Below are 23,350 nucleotides of genomic sequence, written 5' to 3'. Positions count from 1 at the left end.
AGATAATATGAACTTTCTGACACTGACTCGACAACCGATTCCTCTCGTGTTTTCATGCAGGCATGTCTTGAATACTATCTCCGTGCAGAGAAAACACAGTCAGTTAAACAGTGGCTGATTGCCAGTGGCTGATTACACCCTTTAAAACTGATTTATTCAGAACATGACACTACAAAGTTCAAATAATCAGTTTGTTGATCCAGAGGAGCAATAAAACAGATGAGCTATTTAGCTGGCTGATTCTTATCTGTCCACATAGTCATGGAAATTTAAGATAGTGCTGCTATACAAGTTCACTGTTTCCAGTAATGTCATCTCAGTAGGAAACATCCAGATAGATAAACCAGATATAACATGAGTTAACGTCATCAATTGAAGGGGGTGTCTTGATGTAGCAGCTTAGACTCACAGAATTTTGTAAAATTTGCTTCATTTCTGGACATCAAAATAACAAAATGGAAAGGCACGAAGTGGAGGTCAGTTTGGGAGATAAATAGTTTTAAAACTAATGTCAGTTCTATGCCCTAAAATACTGTATGTATTTATTTTTCAGTGTTGAATGAAGAGAGTGACTGGGTGACTTATGATTTACTTTTCAGTTACTTTATTGTGATTCTTTTAGTAGATGATATAATTAAAAATACACTAGTCACCATACAGTATACATATATACCACATTATATCTGCAACTGACTATAGGTCAGGGATGTAATACATGATCAGGACTGTTATTTTACTAATTTTAATGTAACATCACTAATTTGTTGCCTCTAATGCCTGTAACACAAACTAAAGCTGCACAAAGTTTATTTTATTATTCAACACTTTTCTATCTCACTTGATAGATAATCCAAATGAAGGAGAATAGGTTGTTAGCTAGGCTTTGTTAAGTTTAAGTTTAGTTAAGTTTCAATTTGCTAAGCAAAACACTTTTTCCTTCAATTTACTTTGAAATTGAAGAAGTGTTCCTTTGATAATACTGGACCTGAATTAATTCTCTGATTTTAATTACTAGTAGCAGCTCATGCAGTTAGTCCTTTAGCCCTGGTAGGTTTACTTTAAACCTAACCAGCTACGTGAGCTGCCAATGAATATTAAAGTTTATCTCTCTCAAAATAGAGGCCTTAGTCTTGTTCTTTTAATACATACCCATGTCCATATCTTATTCTTAAATTGTTTATTGGATAAAGGTCAGCTGGCAGTGACCTAAGGTGAAAGTAGAATGCAATCCTTTTGTGGTTAAAAGACATGAATTTAGAAATAGAGTATCAATTCAAGAAAGAATTTACAGCAATATAAATGAAGGAGTTTGCTACTTTTTGCTTCCACTGTGCACATTTTGACAATCCCAAGTCTCCACATGTCCTTGGATGGAGCAAAACTCATTATAAGGATTTAGCTTCTAAGGTTCACGCTCATGCAGAAAACACTCCCCAAAAATCGCTTCAAACTGGCCTCAAAATCCACATTTAAGGCTACTTTTCAAGGTGTGATCTATTTAATATTTTAATATCATCACCAGTGTTTCGTTAAAAAAAATGAGAGAAATTCCAAGCAGGAACTTCTACTTGCAGCAGCCAGCAATGAAAAATACATATCCTCCAAGAAACCAATTTAACACCTTTATGATCGTTCAGGCGAGTGGGATCAATGCCCGGATCAATCGCTTAGCCCATAGCTTTTGTTCAAAACCACTGGCTGAGATTAATGGGATTTTCCAGAGAGAGAGTTAGAAAAAGAAAGAGAGTTCAGGTGAGAGGGGGAATGAAAGTGCCAGACAGGGAATGAGAGAATGAGAAAAGACTTAGGGGAAATTGAGAAACTAAAACATAGAGATTAAGAGCAGATATTCCCTCCATTTCTGGGCAAATGTAAATTAATTGGAAATGGAGCATTCAGACGCTCACTGACAAAAGTAATGTTTATTCATAGCCCCCTGCTAAGAGTAGAGCAATTATCATGGTGTGTTGAGTCAAAACAGGCCAATGTAGTAGAATCTTTTCCCCCTTTCTTGTGGCCGGGTTTTGGTCTAGTGCCACGAGCATTGTTAAGCTTCGTACGGTACGGCAGGCTTTAACGAGAGTACACAGCTGGATCTGATTTTAATAAGTAGTTCCATTTTTGATGTGGCCTAATGAACAGATTAATGGAATCTCCTTCTGTGGAGCCTTAATGAATGGAGAGAACCATGTTTTTTTTTCTTTTTTTTTTTAACACGGGGGGAGAACAGATACACACGCAGACGATGAGTTTATCTGCCTCAAATGAGTTGTACATAAACAATAGCTGTGCGTCTGTCTTTCCATCTCTCTCTGCTGGACAAGAATCAATGCTGTCTCTGAGTACTACAGGTGAGGTTTGAAGCTGACATCAATGCTTGTGCGTCTCTAGCAGCCGTCCTTTGGTGCAGTCTTGTCTTGGCATCTGTTCGCCTTGAGCCAAACAGGCCCTGTATTCACCTGGGAACAGGCATTAATTCACCTAGAACAGTGCCTGTTGTTCTCAGAGTGTTGCGAACACTTAATTATGTCGTGCTTGAATGTACTGTAGCTCATTTTCACTTTAGTTTGGTGGTTTAATTGAAAAGAGTCTCAGTGTGGGGTTCCAACACCAACAACAGGATTTTATTCAACTAATTGGTCATCAGTGTTTCAGAAATCATGAAGCTGTAGATTCTCTTTTCGTATGGAAGCACATACAACCCTGTTGACCTAAGATCACTTTTTTTTTTTTTTAAATTCAGATCCAGATTTGTAAATATAATACAGCATCTTTTCTTCAGTACCTTTTGTACAGTACATTTAATTTAAAAAAAGACAAAAAAAAAAAAAAAAACATCACTAGACAGCTAAACCATATTAAGGCTAATTATTTTGCTGTTGGGGGTAAAATCTGGCTGCATACATGTACACCGAAAAAGCAATGGGACGTAAGAGCTCCCTCTGCCAAGAAATAGAACAATTAACAGAACAAGAGCAGATTCAGAACACAGGAATTATAGCGCGATCATATTAAGCTAGCTAAAGTATGATCTAAAACGGCAAAAATATTCAACCAAAGGTTTCCAGTAGTTATCAAATTTAGTTTTTTCAGTCTCAAGGTTAATCTTACAAGATATCATGAATAACATTGGTGCAGTCTCATTTCATCCACTTTTGTGTGAGAGCTTTCTTACTAGCTATTAACAGAATATTAAACATTTATTTTTAAGTCCTTAACACAATCTGGTATCTTACCCAAGTACAAAGTTTCAAAACAACGGAATAGAAGTCCTGATTTGTTAAACCACGTTGGTCTTTTAATTCTTGGAATTTTTTGTGTTTCCTCCATGTAGAGGTCAATATATTGTTCAAGCCCTTTTTCCTCCCATACTTTAAATCTGGTATCAAGCCTGTTCTCACATGCTATCCATCTTATCAGCGTATCGATTTTCTCTAGACATATCAAACCAGATATTTAGTGATGTTTGTATCCATGGGTTAGCGTCCCTTAAATACTAAAGCAGTGTCCTGTCCCCTTTTATGGCTTGAAGTGGGATATGGCTTCAAATCTGGCATTCCACCTCCTTCCATTTTGCTGTAGAAAATGGATTGCATATAATGACTGAGGTTTTTATCTGCCCAGAAATAGCTCTTAATGTTTGGCAGAGAGAGACCACCTTCCTCTTTCCTTGCCAATTAAATCTTGAAATCCTTTTGTCTAATTCTTGAAATTTTCCATGAAAGAGATCAGCAGGTACAGTTTGAAATAAAGGCTAGCTTCAATATTTGTTCTTTGCATTTAAAACTTGCAAACTTGGCCACTATGGATTGCGGGGGGCTGCAAATCATTTTTGGCAGCCATGACTTTCAAAAGCTACAAATAGAGTTGCAACCATCAGAAAAAATGGCAGAGTGAGTGACAAAATCCCTAGGATATTCCAGCTATGTGACCTGGTGGGTGGGGAGAGGTGGGCTTTGGGTGGATGAGAATGAAAACCCATTATCCCCTCTTCACCTCCTCCCGCCTTCACCCTATTCCGAAACTAGCTCTTGTTTATCACATAGTCCATTTGGGCCTCAATCCTAAGGTTGGCGGGTGATAAGAATGCTGGGAAAATGAGCAGATGGCAGGTGGCGCTGCTAGTTGTGGGGAGAGGGCTGCTTGTTGAGGAGAAGAATGATAATATTTGTGATCATATGCTGAACAACTAGCTTCAGTCAGACTAAATTTGTCAGACAGCAGACAAGGTTGAGACAAGGAGTATAAAGCAACCAGAATCTGCTATTTAATACTCATACACCTGTTGGTCCCCTGCCATTTTGCCTGATAGTGAGCTGATTCTGCAGGTTTTTCACTGCTACTGGTAGTGCATAAAACACAAACACACACACTGTGAATCTGTATAATTATCCATTTATCAGAAATCCATTCATTCCCTTTAGAGATGAGCAGCCAGTTTGGCCAAAACTGAACTTCTTATTCTTGTTGTTTCTGCTATCAAAAACAAAAATCAGAAACAAAACATCAGGCATTCATAGATGAAGATCTCCCTAAAAGAAAATAAGCAAGCAGCGAGCTACTTAACATCGGCTTGATACTTCTCTCTGTGATTCATTCTATGAATGTATGTTATGCATCTACGCATGCTTTATGTATATCATTGGGTGCATGCTCTTCAACATTGCATGTCACTGGCAGCTGTTTGTTGGTTGCGTGTATCTCTAATCCAACATATCAGGTAGTGGAGAATGCCTGTGGATTTATCTCCAACTGAGCGCACAGAAACCCTATACTGTTATTATGTCCCTAAACAGCCATTGAGATGCCACAGACCTGTTCAGAAAATATCACTGTTGTCACCAGAAGGCCTTGTGTCTGAAGAAAAGTGTTTCTCTGATTTCAGGAAGGAAGCTTTTTGAGAAAAAACAAAACAAAAAACAGCTTATTACGTTCTTTGAAATAATGTATTTTAGTCAAAATACATTAGTTTAAAGCTTAAGAACACTTACATGTGCTAATTTGTAGAGCATACTACTACCAGGATTTCAACAGTACGTATTCACTCAGGGTACTGTGGAGCAAGTTCAGTGTAGAAGTCATGGAAGATAAATATGAGGCAATAGAGAGCATACCATCCTTCAATTCACAGAAGAAATGCTATTGTACAGTTGTTAGTAGAGCACAGAAGACACTGTTGAGGCTAGACAGATGTGGAAAATGGGTGGTGCATGAGAAGTGCTGTGGATCAGGAAGAGTAAACAAGTGGATAATGTGTGTGACTCAGAGCTAAGACAAGGGCTATGATGTTTTAAAAACCCGAAACTCAACTGAAACCTAGTCACATGACGTCTGACGTCTGTCCTGGACTGAGAGCAGGGAGCAGCTTGTAAGAGCAAACGAATGCTGTTTGTGTATGTCGAAAGAACGCTAGTCTGTGTCTAAGTGTGTGTCCATGTGTGCATGTGCCCACGTCTGATCAATATTGCTGAGGCACTGAGATTGATCGGTTCCCACGGTGACTGCATTAACAGACTCTGGAGGCTGACCTTTGACCCTGAGAACACTCTGCTTTCGATAGGCCATGCCCACTCCCTCTCCCCATCTTCACATCTTCTCATCCGTCTACACATCCTAACATTCATCTTCTTGTCCCAGGCTTGTGTTAGAAAGGGAAAGACCTGGCCAATGATTGGACTTGCCTTCTTTCCCTCCCTGCCTTCCCCCATCTGTCCTTTTAGTCCATACAGCATCCTTTTGTCCTGAGCCTAGTGGAGATGAGAGGTAACAGGACAAGGGCCTAATAAGGTCTTCCTGCTTTGTCTGGGCCTTGGCTCAATACAGATACAGGAAATGCAGTAGCTGCCTATTCTGGCAAACCAGTGTAACAGTTTGCATCCTTAATAAATATGTAAGTAGATAATAAATAAATAACAAAGATGCAGAAGAATCTTGATACAACAACTGTTAGAAGTAAAAATAATGGATTATTGCATGTAAGGTTAATGAGTTAGCTTAAACCAGTGTAAGCACACATACACAAATGCACGCACACATATCTGTGAGAATACACGGGAAGCCTGGCATGACATTCATGAGGCAGGAAAAACAAAGTATCTCTGTGGGTCTGTGTGTTGCAGGGGGGAAGAGCGTCTTGTTTTCTCAAGGTCGCTGACGATGGCAACAAACCTTCTTTTCTGTGTGATATCAGCGCAGGGATTTGAGGATGAACCAAGCATGCCCAAACTTTCCTATTCCGTTTCTACTTGATGCATAAGCATATGAAAGATAGAAAAATCAATAAAGCAAGAGAACGGACCAGTGAGAGGCCGGGCATGAATTTCAATGGCTACCTTTTCATGCATGCAATGTTTATTGTTGTCTGCTACGGCGTGTCTGTTTACTAGATATGTCCAAATTTTTCAGGTAACGTCTGGCAGCTTTTTATTATAAGTATATATAAAATGTCTGAGAAGGTTTATCTCAGTCATCCAGGTGGTACAGTGTTACCCAGCGATCATATGTGAAGGACCGCAGACAAAAAATGAAAAAGAACTCCAGGAAAAATTAGGTTATGAGAAAGAAATGTATGTACTGTTGCCTCATTTCTGAAAGAAAGTTAATCCATGAGTGCATGGCTTAAAGGAATTGAGTTTTTTCTGTTTGAAAGTTATTGTTTTCAGGATACTTCAGAAGTGGACTACCTACCCCCCACCACATACACACAGGCATATTCTCTCTCACATACACACAGACGTGAAATCTCAGGGCTTAGAGCTAAGAAGCTATCAACTAATTATCAAAAACACAGAAGCCCTAATCAATTATTCACATGAACATTAGACTGCTAATACACATGCAGCCCAGGGAATGGCATCTCCCAAAAGTAACCCTTCCTCCTTCTTCACTCCAACACACACACACACACACACACACACACACACACACACACACACACACACACACACACACACACTCACACACACACACACACACACACACTCGGGTGCATCACCTCAAGACCTGCATACTTGCACAGAGACACACATACAAAAGCTTGACAGTAATATCCATACCTGCATACACACACTTAAATACACACATGTGCAGCCTCCTACTCCCTTCCCGCCACTCCACTCTCTTCTTTACACTTCCCCTCCTTTGTCACGTGCAGACAGAGAAAATGAATGCCATCCAAATGTAAAATGAGTTGTGCTAGCTGACTGTCTATAAGGTTCCTGGCTGGGAGGTACTGATCATAGAAATCCTATTGATCCATCTACACCCCCCTACAATCTCCCCCAAGCACACACAAACACACACCCAGAGCTTAATCTACCAGCGATCCCTGGGCATTAAGCCGCAGCCATTGGATTTTCATGCTGTGCAATCATTATTTGAGTTAATGCTGCAATTTATGACTTGGTGTTTGTGTGTGCTGAGTGTGAAAGCTAGGTGGAGGGGATGCAATATAAGAAGGTGAGGGGGTCAGTGTGTATGTATGAAAGTGTGGGTATGGGTGCAGATTTCTGTCTGTGTGTTTGTTAAAAGTGGGGTTTTGCATTCACTTTATTAAATGGTCACAACTCTGTCAGATGTGAGTGACAAGTGTGTTTGTGACGCTTTGTGTGTGTGTGTGTGCGTGTGTGTGTGTGTGTGTGAGAGAGAGAGAGAGAGCGAGACTTTCATTGACAGACAGTGGGAAATGACCCCATAATCCATGTCTGGCTGTCTTTGCATTAAGAGGAAAACAAGACAAGAAAGAGGGGAGACAAAGAAGACAACAGGCTAAAGCCTTTCCCCTTTTGCATTATTTAGAACAGTAGAGACAGCACTACTTAACTCCCACACACACACACACACACACACCTATTCACATACTCACAGACGCACACAGTATGTCATATACCTTAACGCAGTTGAGAAGACTGAAGCTGTTTTAAAATGCAGAGACTGACGTGGTGATGCTTTCTGTCTGAGAGGGCGGGAGACATAGATTCCCATTAGGGATTGACGGGCTGGGATTTTTTTTTTTTTTTTTTGATTGGGGTGGGTGGGGTGGGGAGTTTAACTGGATTTTAGAGCAGACAGCTCACATTCTTTGATGCCCCAAATTAAATATCTGAATTAACTAATTGAGTATTTCCGGAGCTCTTGTGATATGTAAACAGTTGAAGTACAAGGAAAATGAGGCATCAAAATCTCAATGCCGCAGAACAGATGGAGCCCCTCTGCTCCCTGAAGTGCATCTCCAGGTCTCTTCTGACAGAAACTGCCACGAATGCATCTGCATTAGGGGAAAGCCATCTTTCTATTGCACTGTTGTGGCAGTATGAGGCCTAGTGGTCCTCTGATAATGGGAAGTGCAGTGCAACATGTGGCGTATAAAGTATTGGCCTAAGGGAAGGTGAGACTGCGGCCTGCCACCTGAATACTTTGTTTTTTTAGGTTTTTATTCAGCTTCCCTGGTTCATTTCCAGAGGTTTAACGGTGTTGTCGACACCTTTCTTAGCAAGTCCCCTGTCAGCGTATTTGGTTTATTACTCGTCATTGTTTCAACTTGGTTGAAAAGCCTCTTTTCATCCCCCTCTGAGAAGGCCAATCCTCAAAGAGCGCAGTACAGTAATGCCTATTATTAGTGCCATGCCTTTATTGCATATGTATGGAATCATTTATCCATGGCTCGTGCCAGGTTTGCAGTTATGGTGTTTTGGGAGAAATAGAGAAAGAGATTGACAGATTGAAAGGTGAGGAAGAGGGAATGGTGTGAGATTAATAAAAAAGTCCTGGTGTGGTGTAAAAGAAATAAGCAGAGCAAGAGGAAAATTAAAACCAGCAAAGAAAGGAACGCTTAAGGAAGGGATAGGGAACAGGTGTCTTTGTCCTACTTTGTCAGCGGAGCCAAAGCCATTTTCTCGGCTGGGTCGTTGTTTGGCGTGCGGCCCCATTGAAATTTCTTACCCGTCGTCACAACACAACCACAATGTCTAGTGTTACTCCTATGAACTGCATGCATCAGTCATTGCTGTGCAAATTCAATCACCGGCCTTACAGCTGAATATAAATACCCCTCAACTCTTGAGTTGTGTAAAACTACCCGGCAAGCTGTCGACTCTGCTCCACCACTGTCTTATCTATTGTCTCCTGCACCCCCACCTCCAAGCTTCCCCACTCCCTGTCCAGAATAGACAGGCTGTAAATAAGCATCAAAAATAGACATTGGGGGACAACTGTTGACAGCCAAGTGACGAAAGTGGCAGACACAGGCACAACCTCTAGGCAGGCCGGATTACATGTAGATAATTGAGGCCACGCAACATCGGAACATAAGAAGCTAGGGGCACTTTGTGTGTGTTTCTTTTTCTTTTTTTTTTTTTTTGTTAAACTTACTTGAAAAGTGTTTTGTTTCAGAGAATGCAGTTTGGGGAACAGAATCTTTGCCTGAGAAAGTTTGCCATTTAGTATCCCAAAAGATACACAGGATTTTCCTATAAATGTCTCTGTATTTCTTCATTGTGGTAATTTCCTCATTTTATTTTAAGAATTTGTTTTTTATATAAACATATATTTTCTTAAATATTTAATGGGGTCATTGTTAAAATGGAAATGACATTTTCCTTTGGTTATATTTCCTCAGTAAACAATGCTAAATTCAACATATTTACACTATTTGAATTCAAGGAATGAGTCTTCTCAACTCATTGTTGTCTAACATTGTCTAGACATTTCACTGATTATTTGGTTTTCAATTATATTATTCAAGTCGAATGAATTCAAGGATGAAAAGTTTCTGCTATTCTAGCAAAGAATACAATAATTTTTCATCTTGCCCAGGATTTAGTACATAAAAAGATGTCATTGAGTGGTAGGTTTCTTATTACGAAGTGAAACCCTTCCACTGGATGTCCTTTTTGCAGTTCTTTGTGCTTTGGTAATTTCCCAACTGTGTCTTTTTCAAAGATGAAATGTATGTAGGCATGAAAGAGGAAGATAAATTAGCTGACAGGTTGGCATAGTTTTGTGTGGTGAGTTTAGTTTAGAGGTTGAGGGTCGGTGTAAGGCTGCAGCAGCCACACCTCGGCCCCTTTGACCTCCAGGAAACCCTATAGCGGGGAGCTATTTAGAAGCAAAATGCTGGCACTTCTGTCCGTATATTTACCACTCATCTGATGACATACTGTCACCCCTTAGCCACCCAGCCGGACTGCAGATAACAATACTTTTTACGAGGATCACTTCTAATTCGTCCTTTGCTGCTGTGAACTGTGAGCAACGCTTTTTTTTGGCTTGCAGAGTTTCTGATGGGAAGGTTCCTGCATAAACTGTAGATTTAACACGGCTCATAACTATAAGCACAGCAGAGAGCAGGAGAAGGGAGGGGGAAAGTTGCTTTGTACTTTGGCGGAGTGTCTAAAGTGTTTGCACGCTGTTAAGTTGATTTGTTAGCAGCCCGGCCAACTACCTAAATCAAGTCCCCATATCCACTTTGTTTACCCATTTTCTTTGTCTCTCCCACTTCCTCTTTGCTTTTCAATATATGTCTCTCTCTTTGCTGATTTGACTGACTGTTGCCAACTTGTGAAACAACAACTGTGTTAGTTCGGGGCCACCGGGGCTAACAGCACAGCCTAGTCACCTGCGTAACAGTCTTAACAAGCAGCCTGACCTGCCAATAAAAAAGGCTTTTACCCTGATCGTCCTCAAACAAGACTTAAACACAACCAGCTCTTTCTCCTGCCGAATGCCCAAAGTGCTCGCAAATGTGAATCAGGCTGTGTTAACTTGCTTGAAAATGAAAAACTATGGAGGAGGTGGAGGCAATTTTTGCTTTTCTTTGCTACTTGCAGTGGTTTGAAAAAGAGGGTGAGATGGAGAAAGGCAAAGACAGATGGAAGTCACAAAATACATGTCCTGTACAGGTTTAGTAAACACTTGATCCATGCAACAATATCCCTCTGTCAGCAGTTGAATTTCTTGTTGGTGTCCATAAGCAAGTGATTTCCCCAACTCAATTCAATTAAGTGTTGAAAGTGTAAAAAAATTAACATGGTTTGACTGAGTACAAGAAGGAGGAAATGTTGTTGAGGACAGTTGAGTCTATCATTGCTCGGAGCTCTGTAAACTTGTACTTCATGACAGCCTTTCATCCCTCATCAAAGCAACAAGTAGATGAGCAGACATTGTGCATGCTAAAACCTCCAAACCCCCGTCGTCTCCTTATAGCTGCCGCTCCTCTGGGATGGGCGACCTTAAATCTTCTCTTTTAACAAGTTTCCTGTTCTTCCTTCCGGCCTCCTGTAGTCCCTTGGGGTTGTACCTGCGGGACTATTCCAGTATTTGGAAAGGCTGTATCTTAAAGCTCAGTCTACAACCATCAGGGGACGTAAGGAGGACAGTGGAAATTTCAATTTTTGTCAGATCAGTGGTCGCCTGAAATCAAACAGCCAAGGCATGGCAGATACTATTTGAAAATAGTATTTATTTCTGGCTTTGCCAGGAAATAAATACTGATTTAGAGAAAAAAGTACTAAGCCGTAAGAGCATCACGTGTCTGCAATTGCTATCTTGTCACACACTGAAATAAGGACTTTTTCAATTACCAGTATCCTTCTGAGACCCATAGAGTATGCATGTTCACGTATGTACATGTTTAACATGTAGGACCTGTGGGAGTAGTGCTTCCTGGTTTCAGTGTCTAAGGCTATGGGACATTTCAATACAAGGAACACATTCAGGATGTCCACCCTGTAGCCTTCCAGGTACAGAACAGTGTCTGCTATGTCGGATTTATGCTTTTTTTTTTTTTTTTTTTTGACTGACTGCACACTGCGTTTTTAAAACCGATCCAAAAATCGTTTTTTTCCATTTTGTATTGGTAGTATTCAAAAAAATCAGGAGGGCCATTTTACAGTATTTATGAAAAAGAGAGAGTGATGTATTGCGTGATGGTCAATAATTTATGAATGAAAAGAGGCCTTTGTGAACCTCTACTACCCTCTCCCTCCCCTGTTACCCACCACCCCCCCTCAACTCCTGCTCCTACCCAGTGCGACTGATCAAACAGATATTGTTACCACTAAAATAGCAACTTAAAAAAACACACAGGCGGCCATAAGACCTGCCTACCGCCTGGGAGGAAGACTGACAGCAGATGGGAGGGGGTGAGGAAGAGTGGTGGAAGAGTGGAAGAAAGAAAGAAAGAAAGAAAGAAAGAAATGAAAGTGAAATTTAGCTGGATCTCCCAACTACAATGACAAAATTGTACAGGAGCAACTAGAGTGTGTGTGTGTTGGGGACACAATACAATATGTGTATTTGTGCGTGTGTGTGTTTGTGGGGGGGGGGTCATCTATCACTGGACAAATGCTGAGCTGTGGGGGGTGTTGGTGGAAGCAGGGGTGAGGGGGGGGGGGGGGGGGGGTTATCGGCCAGAATGGTGCTGCTCCTCAAATGAAATAATATATCTTTGAAAGCCTACGCCCCGCTCCAGGCCCCGGGCCCATATATCAAGCCCAAGAGCGTCTGGTGGATCCGCTCCAGGCCCATTAACCTTCCACCTGTTCCCCCCCTTGCACCCCCACCCCACCCCGCCAGCCTACCGGTCCTCTTTTCACCCTCCCCTGTTGTCCTTCACCATGCCCCTCTCCTCCTCCTCCTCTTGCCCTTGGTCGCTGCCTCTCGTAGAACCTTGTTCATCTTCCCATTTAACCCCCCCTCACCTTCTTCTCTTCCTCATTTCCCTCTTTCTGTCCTTCTCTGGTTGTCCTTCATTTTCTCCTCCTCATACTCTTTCTCTCTCTCTGTCTCTTTCTGTCTCTCTTTATCTCTCAGAGTCAACTCTTTTTTTCTCTCTCCATCTTTGTTCCGATATCTCTCTCTGGCTCTAACTCCATTTCTGATGTCTGTCCTCTCTTTCTCTCATGGACACTAAGCCTTTTCTCATTTTAAATCATTAACTCAGTCTTTCTTTCTCTCTCCACTGCTCATTTTCAATCTCATGTCACAATCTTCACTCTTCTCTTTCTCTCTTTCTCCCACTTTTTCTTTCTCTGCCCTTCTATACACCTTTTTTTCTTCACAGCTTATGTAAAGCAAGCATTGTATGGGGTGTGTATATTGGAGGGTGCATCACAGCCTGCAGAATAATTCAAATGCAATGGACCAGGGACACAGTTACAAATCTTTGCCAACTGCGTGCGGCCGCCAACCCCATCATACTCGCAGTTTGTCAGGATTGGGGTGTCGTGAAGGGAGGTTGGGTGGGGAGGGGGGGTGCGTTGACCTCTGTGACAAGACAGACATTGCAGCTTGAGGCTCTGAATCTGTGTGTGTGTAGGGTGGTATAGATATGCCACTTCCCAGGGTTCACAGATCACGCCTAAAGCAGCTTATTAATTTCCACTTAGTTATGGGGTGTGAAGAAAAAAAGAAAAGGTGCAATCACCGGTCAAAGCAGGGCAGGGGTAATACACCCCCTGCCTTCCCAACACACACACAAACACACTTACACACACAGACACATGCACACACACACACTTGGTTGCACCTTGAAAATTAAACTGCTCCTGGATAGGTCATGGAAAAAAGGTGTGTGTGTGGTGTGTGTGTGTGTGTGTGTGTGTGTGTGTGTGTATGGGCCTACTTGTGTGTGGACTGCTATGAGTGTGTAGAAGGAGGATAACCAAGACTAGAGAAAAAGACCCTCCAGTCTGAACTGGGCGGGTGGTGTAAGGATAATTTCACCAAAGTAAATTCATGTAATATTTATGGATGTAGATGGAGGGGAGGTAAGGAGGGGGTGAAATTATGCAGCAGGGCAGAGTGGAGCGCATCAGAGGACTTTACATTATTCACTCAGGTAAATCTATAAGTGAAGAATATTCAGGTGTGAGATGTGAACATCAGCCCCCTCCTGCCCCACCCCAGGGATCTGTCATACTGTGTGATTGACTGGCGTGTAGCTGCTTAGAGAAGTCGGATAAACTGGCAGCAAACAGTCAGCGGAGTAAATAATTCTACTTCTTAAAATGCTCTTTTTTTGTTTGTAGCAGATTTCTGTGATTTTTGATAAAATTACCAGAAAAGGCCTTTTTTCTTTAATTCAAATGAGAAATCAACAGCTTTGCAAAATGTTTTGATAATTTGAACATTTAAATGTCTTTAAAGGTCTTATCTTCGTTCCTCTCCTCCATTCTCACTCCATCACCTTTTTTTTCTGTCCTACCTCTTCATCTTTGTTATTCCCTCTCCTTTCCTTCCATATCCTCTGCTCTCTACACATTCCTCCTCTATTCGTCTCCTCTCTCATCTCCCCTCTTTGTTTCACCTCTGTTCCCTTCGCCTGTCCTTTCCTCTTCCCGGCCATCTGTTTATCCAATATGGCTGTCCCATCTCAGCTGGGAGCTTTCCCAGGGAACGAGACTTCTAATACAGTTCCTCCTCAACTTAATGGCCCTCAGTTCTGCTTTTGCCATTCCCGCTACATGCAGAGAGACAAAACTGAAAAAAAAGGAAAGAGACAGAGAAGCAGAAAAACCTGTCTGGATCCCCCCAAAAAGCTGTCCCTAGATGACTAAAATAAACAGCTAAGCCACATTTCAAAATGTCACGGTTATTTTCCTCCCTGCTTCCCTTTTATCAGGTGGACGGACTAAATATATGTATAAAGTTACACAGCATTTTACCCAAGACAGATTTGAAACAATAATTGAAAAAAAATTGACACGTCACCTTCAACATTCAACAACCTCTAGCTCTGAGTCACATGCAGTTGTGTTATGGCTGCTGTTAACCTTTAAAAATCTCTAAATAAAAACTTGACAATGAGAAGAGAATAGTGCCTTCGCGCTTCAGTCCTCTTTGAAAGATCATAACGTACGTCTGAAACTGTGCAGATTTGTTGAGGCTCAGTACTGGAGTCATTTTTGAGGCAGCAGTTTGATTTTTTTTTTGGTAGCTTTTCTGTTCTATTGTCCCTGACACAGAGCGACAGAGCTACAACACTGTTCCTGTTTTATTTTTTGGCATGAGTTGTAATTAAACAACAGTAAAATGCCATCCTCGTCCATCATGATCATGTCTGCGTGAATCCAACAAGATCATATCTCTTTCCTGAATGTTGTTGAAAGGCATTGAAGGAAGTGTACTCAATAACTATCTGAAGTCCTGATTGTACATGTGACAAAAGGATAAACTTAAAGGGCATGCAGCAAAAATAGAAATAGCATTAATCAGAAAATAACTCTTGGAATACACAGGACAGTGAAAAGTGTAACGTATCTGCAGGTATATTTTCTCCCTGCTGTAATATGGCTTAACTTCCACAGCCTTAATACACTGGATTCTTTCAAAGTCTCTTCTGACACAGTGTTTTCTGTTACTTTACCAGCCTCTGGATGTTGTGTGTTGACAAGGCACATAAAGGTGCTCGCTGTCCCCAACACCAGACACACATCCTTTTTATTAAAGGGTGTGGAGAGGAAGGGGGTGGGGTGGAGTGTCTGTGGTGAAAAGGGAGTAGAGTTAGGAAGGTGAGATATAAACATATGAATCATCAATAGTCCCGATCGCCCCGCTAAATTCTCCTTCCCATTGTGTTTGTGATGGGAGTCAGGCCAGCCATCCCAACACTGGAACAATGGAGAGGAGAGGGTAGCACTGGACCAGCTACAGTATGAGTCACTCTCGTACACACACATACACACACACACACACACACACACACAAACTCAACATCAAGCAAGCAACATCCACCCTCATTTTCAGCAACACAAACAGGAACATTAGAAGAGATGTTTTTAAGAGGCCTGTGTTTGTAGTCATCACAAAGAAACCATCACATGATTAATTAATGAATTACTTTTTTTGTGATCCTTTGCATAGTTAACCTTAAATGTGTGTTATTAAACATAAACTCTCACTTCTCTTGCAACTTTATTTACTACACAGGCAGTTTAATTTAGTCTCTCTACTAATTTGTTTCTTGTTTTGCATTTTTTCTTAGTTTTTATATTCAGTTGATGTTTTTACGAGGCAATCTGATTTTTTAAACTTGTGTCTATGAAAAATTTTTCTTTACCCGCTAATCTTTGTTTAATTCAGAATTTTTATGTTTCTTTGATCACTGTGAAATGAAATTAGCCTTTTATTACTGCTATTTATTATGATTCCAGGAAGGTCTGGTGTATTATAGGGCAAAGTGCATTCACAATATTTTGGATTTGAAGACAAGGTTTGACTGTGCTTACAGTTCTGCCTTGCACTTTTTCACGTAGCCTTGTCTCAAAGTCAGTTACAACAAACTATGGCCATGTTTCTGGTTTGATGTCATCGCCTGAATTTGGGGGAAGAGATTAGGTCAGAGACTAAACTATCTAAAAGTTGATTTTTTTTTTCTTCATAAAATTCCACTCTCATATAATCTAAGACACACAGTATATAAACTATTATGCAAAATGAATTAATGGCTTTCAATTCATTCATTCATTTATTATTATGAAATCTTATGCCCCCTCTCCTTCGTTCTGTCTCATCTGTTTCTGCTTCAGTCACATCATTCCAATTCACACCCCAGGGTGCCTAACTGTTTTCTTCTGTGCCTGCACTAAATTCTGGTTTACTGGACCAATAGAGAAACCACTATCTGAATTCAAGTCCAAACATTACCAGTAGCTATCTTTGAAGAATGTTAAAGTATTTTTAGTGGATTTGTCCTTTAACACCCACAAAGCTGTCCGGTTGGTGGTTGGCACCAGGACGGGTGGAGGGGTTCATGGCAGGACAGGGGAGGACAAGGGAGGGGAGGGGTGGCGGCGTCCCAGCCCTGTGCAAGCAAATGTCAGTGAGAGACAAACACGTTTTCCCTCCTTAGCACACACTACACTACACAGGCATATGCTCACAAATTGCCAAACACACAAATGGAATAAGCAGTAATATACATTCATACACATTATAGAAACTATAAAACAAAGAACTGCCTATTTGAAAATTACTGTCAGTATATTTTCAAAAACAGAACTCAAACACATGCTGAAAACTGTACATCTGTACACATTCTAAAATTCACAGTTGTATCTACTTGGATAGAATTTCTGGCAACAAACACTCACTTAGTCAAATCAGATTAAAAACAGCTATCTGCAAAAAAAACGTTTTTTTTTTACCAATGGTACACAGAATTGCAGTTTTCCAAGTGACAACAGTAAATTTTTTAAATCAATTTTTAAAAAAAAGAAAAACTCTTTCACAATATTTATACATAAAATACTTAAAATACCAAAAAATGGTTAAGCCAAGGCTCATTAAACTTACTCTACACATCAACAACAATCTGATCTTTCAGTTTAAACAACAAAAATCTATACATTTGAAAACTGACTGAAATCGTCACCATCATGAATATATTGGAAAAAAGCACACATGGATTAAATAAGAAAATAACCTAAGTAAATGCTTATGTGCAAGTGTAACCATATCTAACAGACATGAGCCCATATACACACACATCCACACGTGCACCTGTCTTCATCTCACTTCAAACGACCACAAGTGATCATGGCTTCAACCCTGCCAAAACTTTTCCCCCATCACGCCACTTCTTCATTAATTTCAAAACCAGTGCACCAGATCTGCCTTTCTCTAATTGCCGATGTGTTAAACCAATCAAAACTGAAGTACACTGGCGGGAAAAGGCCTTCCCAACTTCTCGGATCCAAGGTGTTAGAAATAAACGTCGCTCACGTCATGCATCATTCCCAGAAAGAGAGGGGGACAAAGAGAGAGGCAGCGTGCTGCATTGGAGTAGAATGGCGAGTGCTCTTTAGAAGGTCCTCCTAATGGCTAAATATTTATGAGTCCCGTGACCGAAGCCAACTTATGGAAACTAAATCTTTAAACACTTTTTTTGGCAGACGCCTCTCACACACACTCCCAGCTTGGCTCTATTACCAGAGAAATTCTTTTGTTCTTACAGAGCTAATAATAGTGAGAGGGGCTGTGTGTTATGTGTGAACGGTGTCTGTGTCTTAATGTGGGTATGTGTGTGTGTCTGTGTGTGAGAGATGAAAGTATATTTATAGCTTCCTACAGTGCCGTACTACTCCAGTGACAAACTTTTAATTCTGCTCTGCTTCCTGTCTTTCTGGTCCCAGACTCGGCCTTGCATCTAACAGTCAGATCTATATTAACAGGAGATGTCAAAGGTCAGATGGATTTGAAACATGATATAATAATACATCAAATTTATATAGCGCTTTTCTAGACACTCAAAGACGCTATTACTATTATTATTATTATGCTTGAGCAGCACAAGACAATTAGCATACATGTATTCCTATGTATGAAGAGGCACGCTCTTAAACACACTCACACACATGCATAAACAAAAGCAGGCACATTCACAGGTAGATAAAGTGGAGAGGGCACAGGTCCTGGGTGGGTTTTTCTGCGTAATTTGATATTGAACTGCAGTAGCAAAGACATAAAAGTCGGCACACAAGAACAGAGTAAGAATATATTTACACACACACTACACACTACGCACTATACACGCTAATAAACAAACCGAAGCAGTGCATCTCAGCCAAACTAAACTAAACTCTAAAGCAATTTGAGAGATATTTTAAAACTATATGTCAATCACAACAATGTCCACAATGCCAGTAGAAATCTGTTTGATATCAACATCAGATGATTGAGAGACCTGACCAGTCTGGCTAGCTCATGGTTTGCTTATTGTCACCGTCACTGACACTAAGCTTAAGCAGCTCTTAGTCATTGCTAATAAGAAGGAAGAGAAAATTGTGGGTTGTGTGGGAAAAAACTGTCTAGCCACAGCTAGCACATTCTGTTTCAGTGCCCCTTGTGCTTACGATGGCTCTTTAAAACAGGGCAAACAAGGGGGGGGCTCAGTTCAATTATCTCCCTCACTTATGTGAAATGCGCCCCCACCAATGCGGCTGTGCGACAGGAGCAGGAGAGGGGTTTTTTGTGGGTGGGGGGGTGAGTGGGGGTTGTGTGTGCAGCAAGAGTTTTCTCCTGCACTGAGCCCAGGTCATTTTTTACCTTTGTAACAGGCACCCGGCTCAATTACTATTAAGCTCCACTAATATGAGTAGTCATTAGGCAAACATAATGACAGTTCATTCAGCAGCAAATCAGGGAGTGACAAACACAAGTGGGTGAGATAATTGAATTAGGATGAGGGTGTGAGAAATAGAGAGGCTTCGCACCGCAGCAAAAATGATCATTCAAAGTTAATGGGCAAACCACACACAATTATTAGCTGTGGCCACACCCTACGATGAGCCTGTGTATGTGTGTATGAGTGTGTACTGCTCAACCCAGTTGAATGCAAATACAGATCTCGAAAATGTCAATCGCGGGGATACGGCGCGTGCTAAATGTCAACATGTGTTTTTCAAGGACTCTTGTCTATGTTGTAATTGGCACAGTTTTTAATGTTACATTTATTTCATTTGTTATTTTCCCCTTTGAAAACAAAATAATATTAAATATTTGGAGGGAATTTTGCAACAAGCTCGGGCCCCATGAATATACAGCTGAGCCTTTGGCGATGCTGTGTGAAACAAACAGACAAAGGAGTCAGACAACGGGAAGAAAAACAGGTGAAGCACAGGCTAATCAGGCGCCTTTCATGTCGCTCTGAATATTAACCTTCATTCAGAGCAAATAAAGCTGCGAGTGCACAAATACACACCACAAACTGTCCCTTGGGCTCTGCGATGAATAAGCAGGAATTATCACATTTTTACAGCGAGGCATTGGTGGACAGTTACGATTGGTCAGATGGGACTGACTGTGATAAAGTCACAGAGGACACAGTGTTTACCATGTTCAAATGTTGTTGTTTTAAGAGACTTGGCAGATTGTATACATATACCTAGTGAAGATGCTTTTAACATTCCTGCCAAATTTGCCAAAAACGCCTGTCAACTTTCAACACAAAACAAAGGCGACAAAACAAAGAAACGAAGGAGAAATCGTGGGATATATTTTCGAACTGGAACGATCCGATCGCAGCTTTTGATCATTTATGGACCTAAAAACATATGTTTTTCACTGTATTTTTCCACTGGACGTGATTCTTTGGACATTTCCAGACAAAACAAGACCATTTTTGTTGTTGTTGCTATGCGTGTTGGAACCACAGGGTGTGTAGAGGAAAAATAAAAACAGACAAAGCATCGACAATATTACTTTGATGTTTTTTAGAAGATGGTTTAGTTGTACCTACAGTTGTTGTTGTATCTTGTAAATGTTTATATCACTGAAAAGATAAGACTCAGCTTTCACATGCTGCGCTGCATGTGCACCACCTTAAATGTAGTAGTTATGTAGGTAAACTGAAATTAGATGAACATAGATGACTTATTGTTTGTGGAATTCCTGTGAGAAATGGTCAGATGTGCTACAAGGTAATATCTTATATCATTACACAGTGTGTGCCCTCTTAGATCTGTGGAATATTTCAAGGGGAGATGGGCAGTATTCAGTTTGCATAAAACCCTCAGACTAGGACCCCGTTAGTATGAAAAGTGCCTGAAGCTCATAGTCAAAGTCTCACAACTCATAGCCAAAATGTGTCACACACGTAAATATGGCTGGCTGCTGAATTTTGATCAGGCAGTGGGACAGACAACGGTGGCAGCTACAAGCAGACCCGTTCTTACCCCCCACAGTTCTGTGCACCCTGCATTAGTGTTGAGCCAGTGCATAAAAAGAGGAAGATTAAAGGTCTGTTGAAGATAAAGGATTGAACAGATGATGTTCTTGAACTGTATAAAGTACTGTCAATTATAGATGACAACATGGTGAAAGATTTAGCATTGAAACAAAGTGCAGGATAATTTATTAATGGCTCACAGAGTTTCTGCAAATGGAATTAAAGCTTAAGTAGTAGTATGCTCTCGTAACCGATAAGGATGATGGCCAAACTATGAGAATATGGTAGTGAAATATAACTCTTATTCAATTTCCCTTCACACTCAAACAAAAGCAGTAGCAGTCTCATACGTGGATCATGATCACCTACCTTGAGTTCACGGAAGAAGATGCTGCTGCGTGCCCACTCCACGATGGAGAAGAGTGTCTGGTCGGCCATCTTGCACATAAGGCCGAAGGTGTTGAGCTTCTCGTGCTTGCCTCGGCTTGCCTGCTCCTGCTGCAGGTAGGCCAGGATCTTGGCCTGAACTTGTGGCTCATCGGGCTCACACTTTAACAGCTCTACGATCAGGTGGGGGAAGCTGGGTGGTGAGCCTGACTGGTAGGCATCTACGTAGGCGTAACCCATGATGGACTCTGGTGAGCTGGTGTATGGGTCTGGGTACTCTGACTTGATGGTGCGCGTGCCCTGGAAGTGTCCGTAGGCTGTCTGGTAGCCCTGTAGGCTGCCAGCGTGCGGCGGCATTGCCATGCTGACCGGTGAAGTGACAAATGGGCTGCGGTCGTAGTCTGTGGGGGGCAGGGCAGTGGCATGATGATGATGGTGGTGGTGGTGGTGGTGACCAGTATGGTGGCCAGCATGGTGGCTCAGTGGAAGGCCCTTGGAGGCGGCTGAGTGGATGTTCTGAATGGCTGAGGAGATGGTGAGGTCAGTGGGCACGGCCTGCATCACCTGACTCATGGCCTCAATCTTCAGGCCGTTAGCTCGGATCAGTGCTTTCTTTTGCTGCTTGAGGGCCCGGTCACGTTTGTACATTGGGCCAAACTTGTTTCGACCACCACGCATGCGGTCCGCCCGCACAGCTGACAGGCAGACAGGAAGAGAGGTGAAAAAGGAGACAAGAAAGGGCAGAATTAGCACTATTATACAGTAAATCTTTGTCTTGCATGTTGCTCACTCTTGACAGTGTTCATGCAAATTCAAGTCATTATGTACAATACTTTGACATCTTTTGACACCTCCAAACTTAAATGAAGCATTATAGCAATTACCTGAAGTGTTTCAGATGACAGTTATATCTAATGTGCCTTGAGATAAACTAGTTTATCAAGTAGGTGAATTTTGGTTCAAAATGCTAAAAACAACTTTACAGATTAAATCTTCTATATTTTAAAGAGACTTTAAGATATGTCCGTGTATCTATAAGCATATTAACATGGTGTTATAGAGTTGAACTCCTCATTGGTAATGTAGGGCAAAGGTGTTCCTGTGGTGATTACACTTGACATTTACATATTGACTCTTAAACCCCATAGGTCCAACAGATAGTGCTGTTACTCATTGACCAGAAACACAAACTTCTACTACTCTGCTAAATGATTATTATACAGCTGGCTATCGCTGTCTATCACTCAGGGAATACATACCTCAAAAGCTAAATACTGGTATAGACTGAAAAAAAATTCAAGTTCTCTTTCCAAAATAAACGTTTTATTATGCTGTCTGATTATGCAATATCTGAAATCTTAAAATGTCACCGTCCATTAGCAGAAACTTTTTTCTTAGTAAAGCCCCAAAGGCTGAAAAGCCTGACAATAAGCAAATTGGGGTTCTTTTTTTTCTGATGAACCAAACATACCCATGATGCCCCCTGCCTCCCCCCTCAGTCCAGGATCCTGTGGTGAGGATCACAACGAGTCTGTGCTGTGGGTATTTCTAATGAACAAGCCGGGCACGCAGTGGACTTCTGTGAGGGCCATGTGTGATCTGGCCGACTGCTGCCATGGGGAAGCTGCTCTGCTGTCTCCCAGTCGGGGAGCGCTGGTGTTAATTATTCATACTTAATTACCTCTTACTCTGACAAGGCTCGCCGAGCGCAGCGTGCAACGAGCTAACGGACGTCTGGGAGACTATGAAACAGAAAAACACTCACTAATACCAATACTGCAGAATATTATAGACTTTTTTTATTGTATTCAGTAAGCTCTTGTCTTCCTCTTTAGAAAGAAAGAAAAAGAAAACCCACATATTTAACTGTATATGCAAATACATGCACATAGATTTGCCCTGTTCATACACATGGATAATCAGATAACATGGTGAGTCAGCCTGGGTCCACTCCAGCTCATAGCGTCTTGATGGATGAATGAAAGAAAAGAAGAGAATTGAAAAGGGGTGTGGAGAACGCAGGGTGGGGGGTCAGAGTTGGGGGGGAGTGAGGAGGGGGAGACATCTACACACACACACACACTCTCTCTCTCTCTCTCTGAGCTGCCTTGGGAGTGATTTTAATGACCTCCGTCACAAAAGTGTCTGTCACTGATCTGAGCGAGAGGAGCCTGAGAGAGGAGACACACACACACACACACACAAACACACACACACACACGCTCACACCCACACGCTGACTCTCTCTCCCATGCATTCTTACAGCAAAAACACACTCTGGCTAACATGGGAAGCATC

At 41.4% G+C, this 23,350-nt stretch overlaps 1 protein-coding gene across 1 annotated transcript in view; it reads right to left on the bottom strand.

Annotated features, from left to right (window-relative positions):
- nr5a2 (nuclear receptor subfamily 5, group A, member 2) overlaps positions 1 to 23,350 on the bottom strand; it is a 68,202-nt gene that overhangs the window by 30,409 nt on the left and 14,443 nt on the right. The window contains exon 4 of the mRNA XM_041040403.1: positions 21,035 to 21,747. Coding sequence (XP_040896337.1) covers positions 21,035 to 21,747 — 713 coding nt within the window. The remainder of the gene's footprint in view (positions 1 to 21,034; positions 21,748 to 23,350) is intronic.

The sequence above is a fragment of the Toxotes jaculatrix genome, chromosome 6, assembly GCF_017976425.1.
Source record: "Toxotes jaculatrix isolate fToxJac2 chromosome 6, fToxJac2.pri, whole genome shotgun sequence".
Classification (NCBI taxonomy): Eukaryota; Metazoa; Chordata; class Actinopteri; family Toxotidae; genus Toxotes; species Toxotes jaculatrix.
This window is presented reverse-complemented; position numbering and strand designations above follow the sequence as displayed.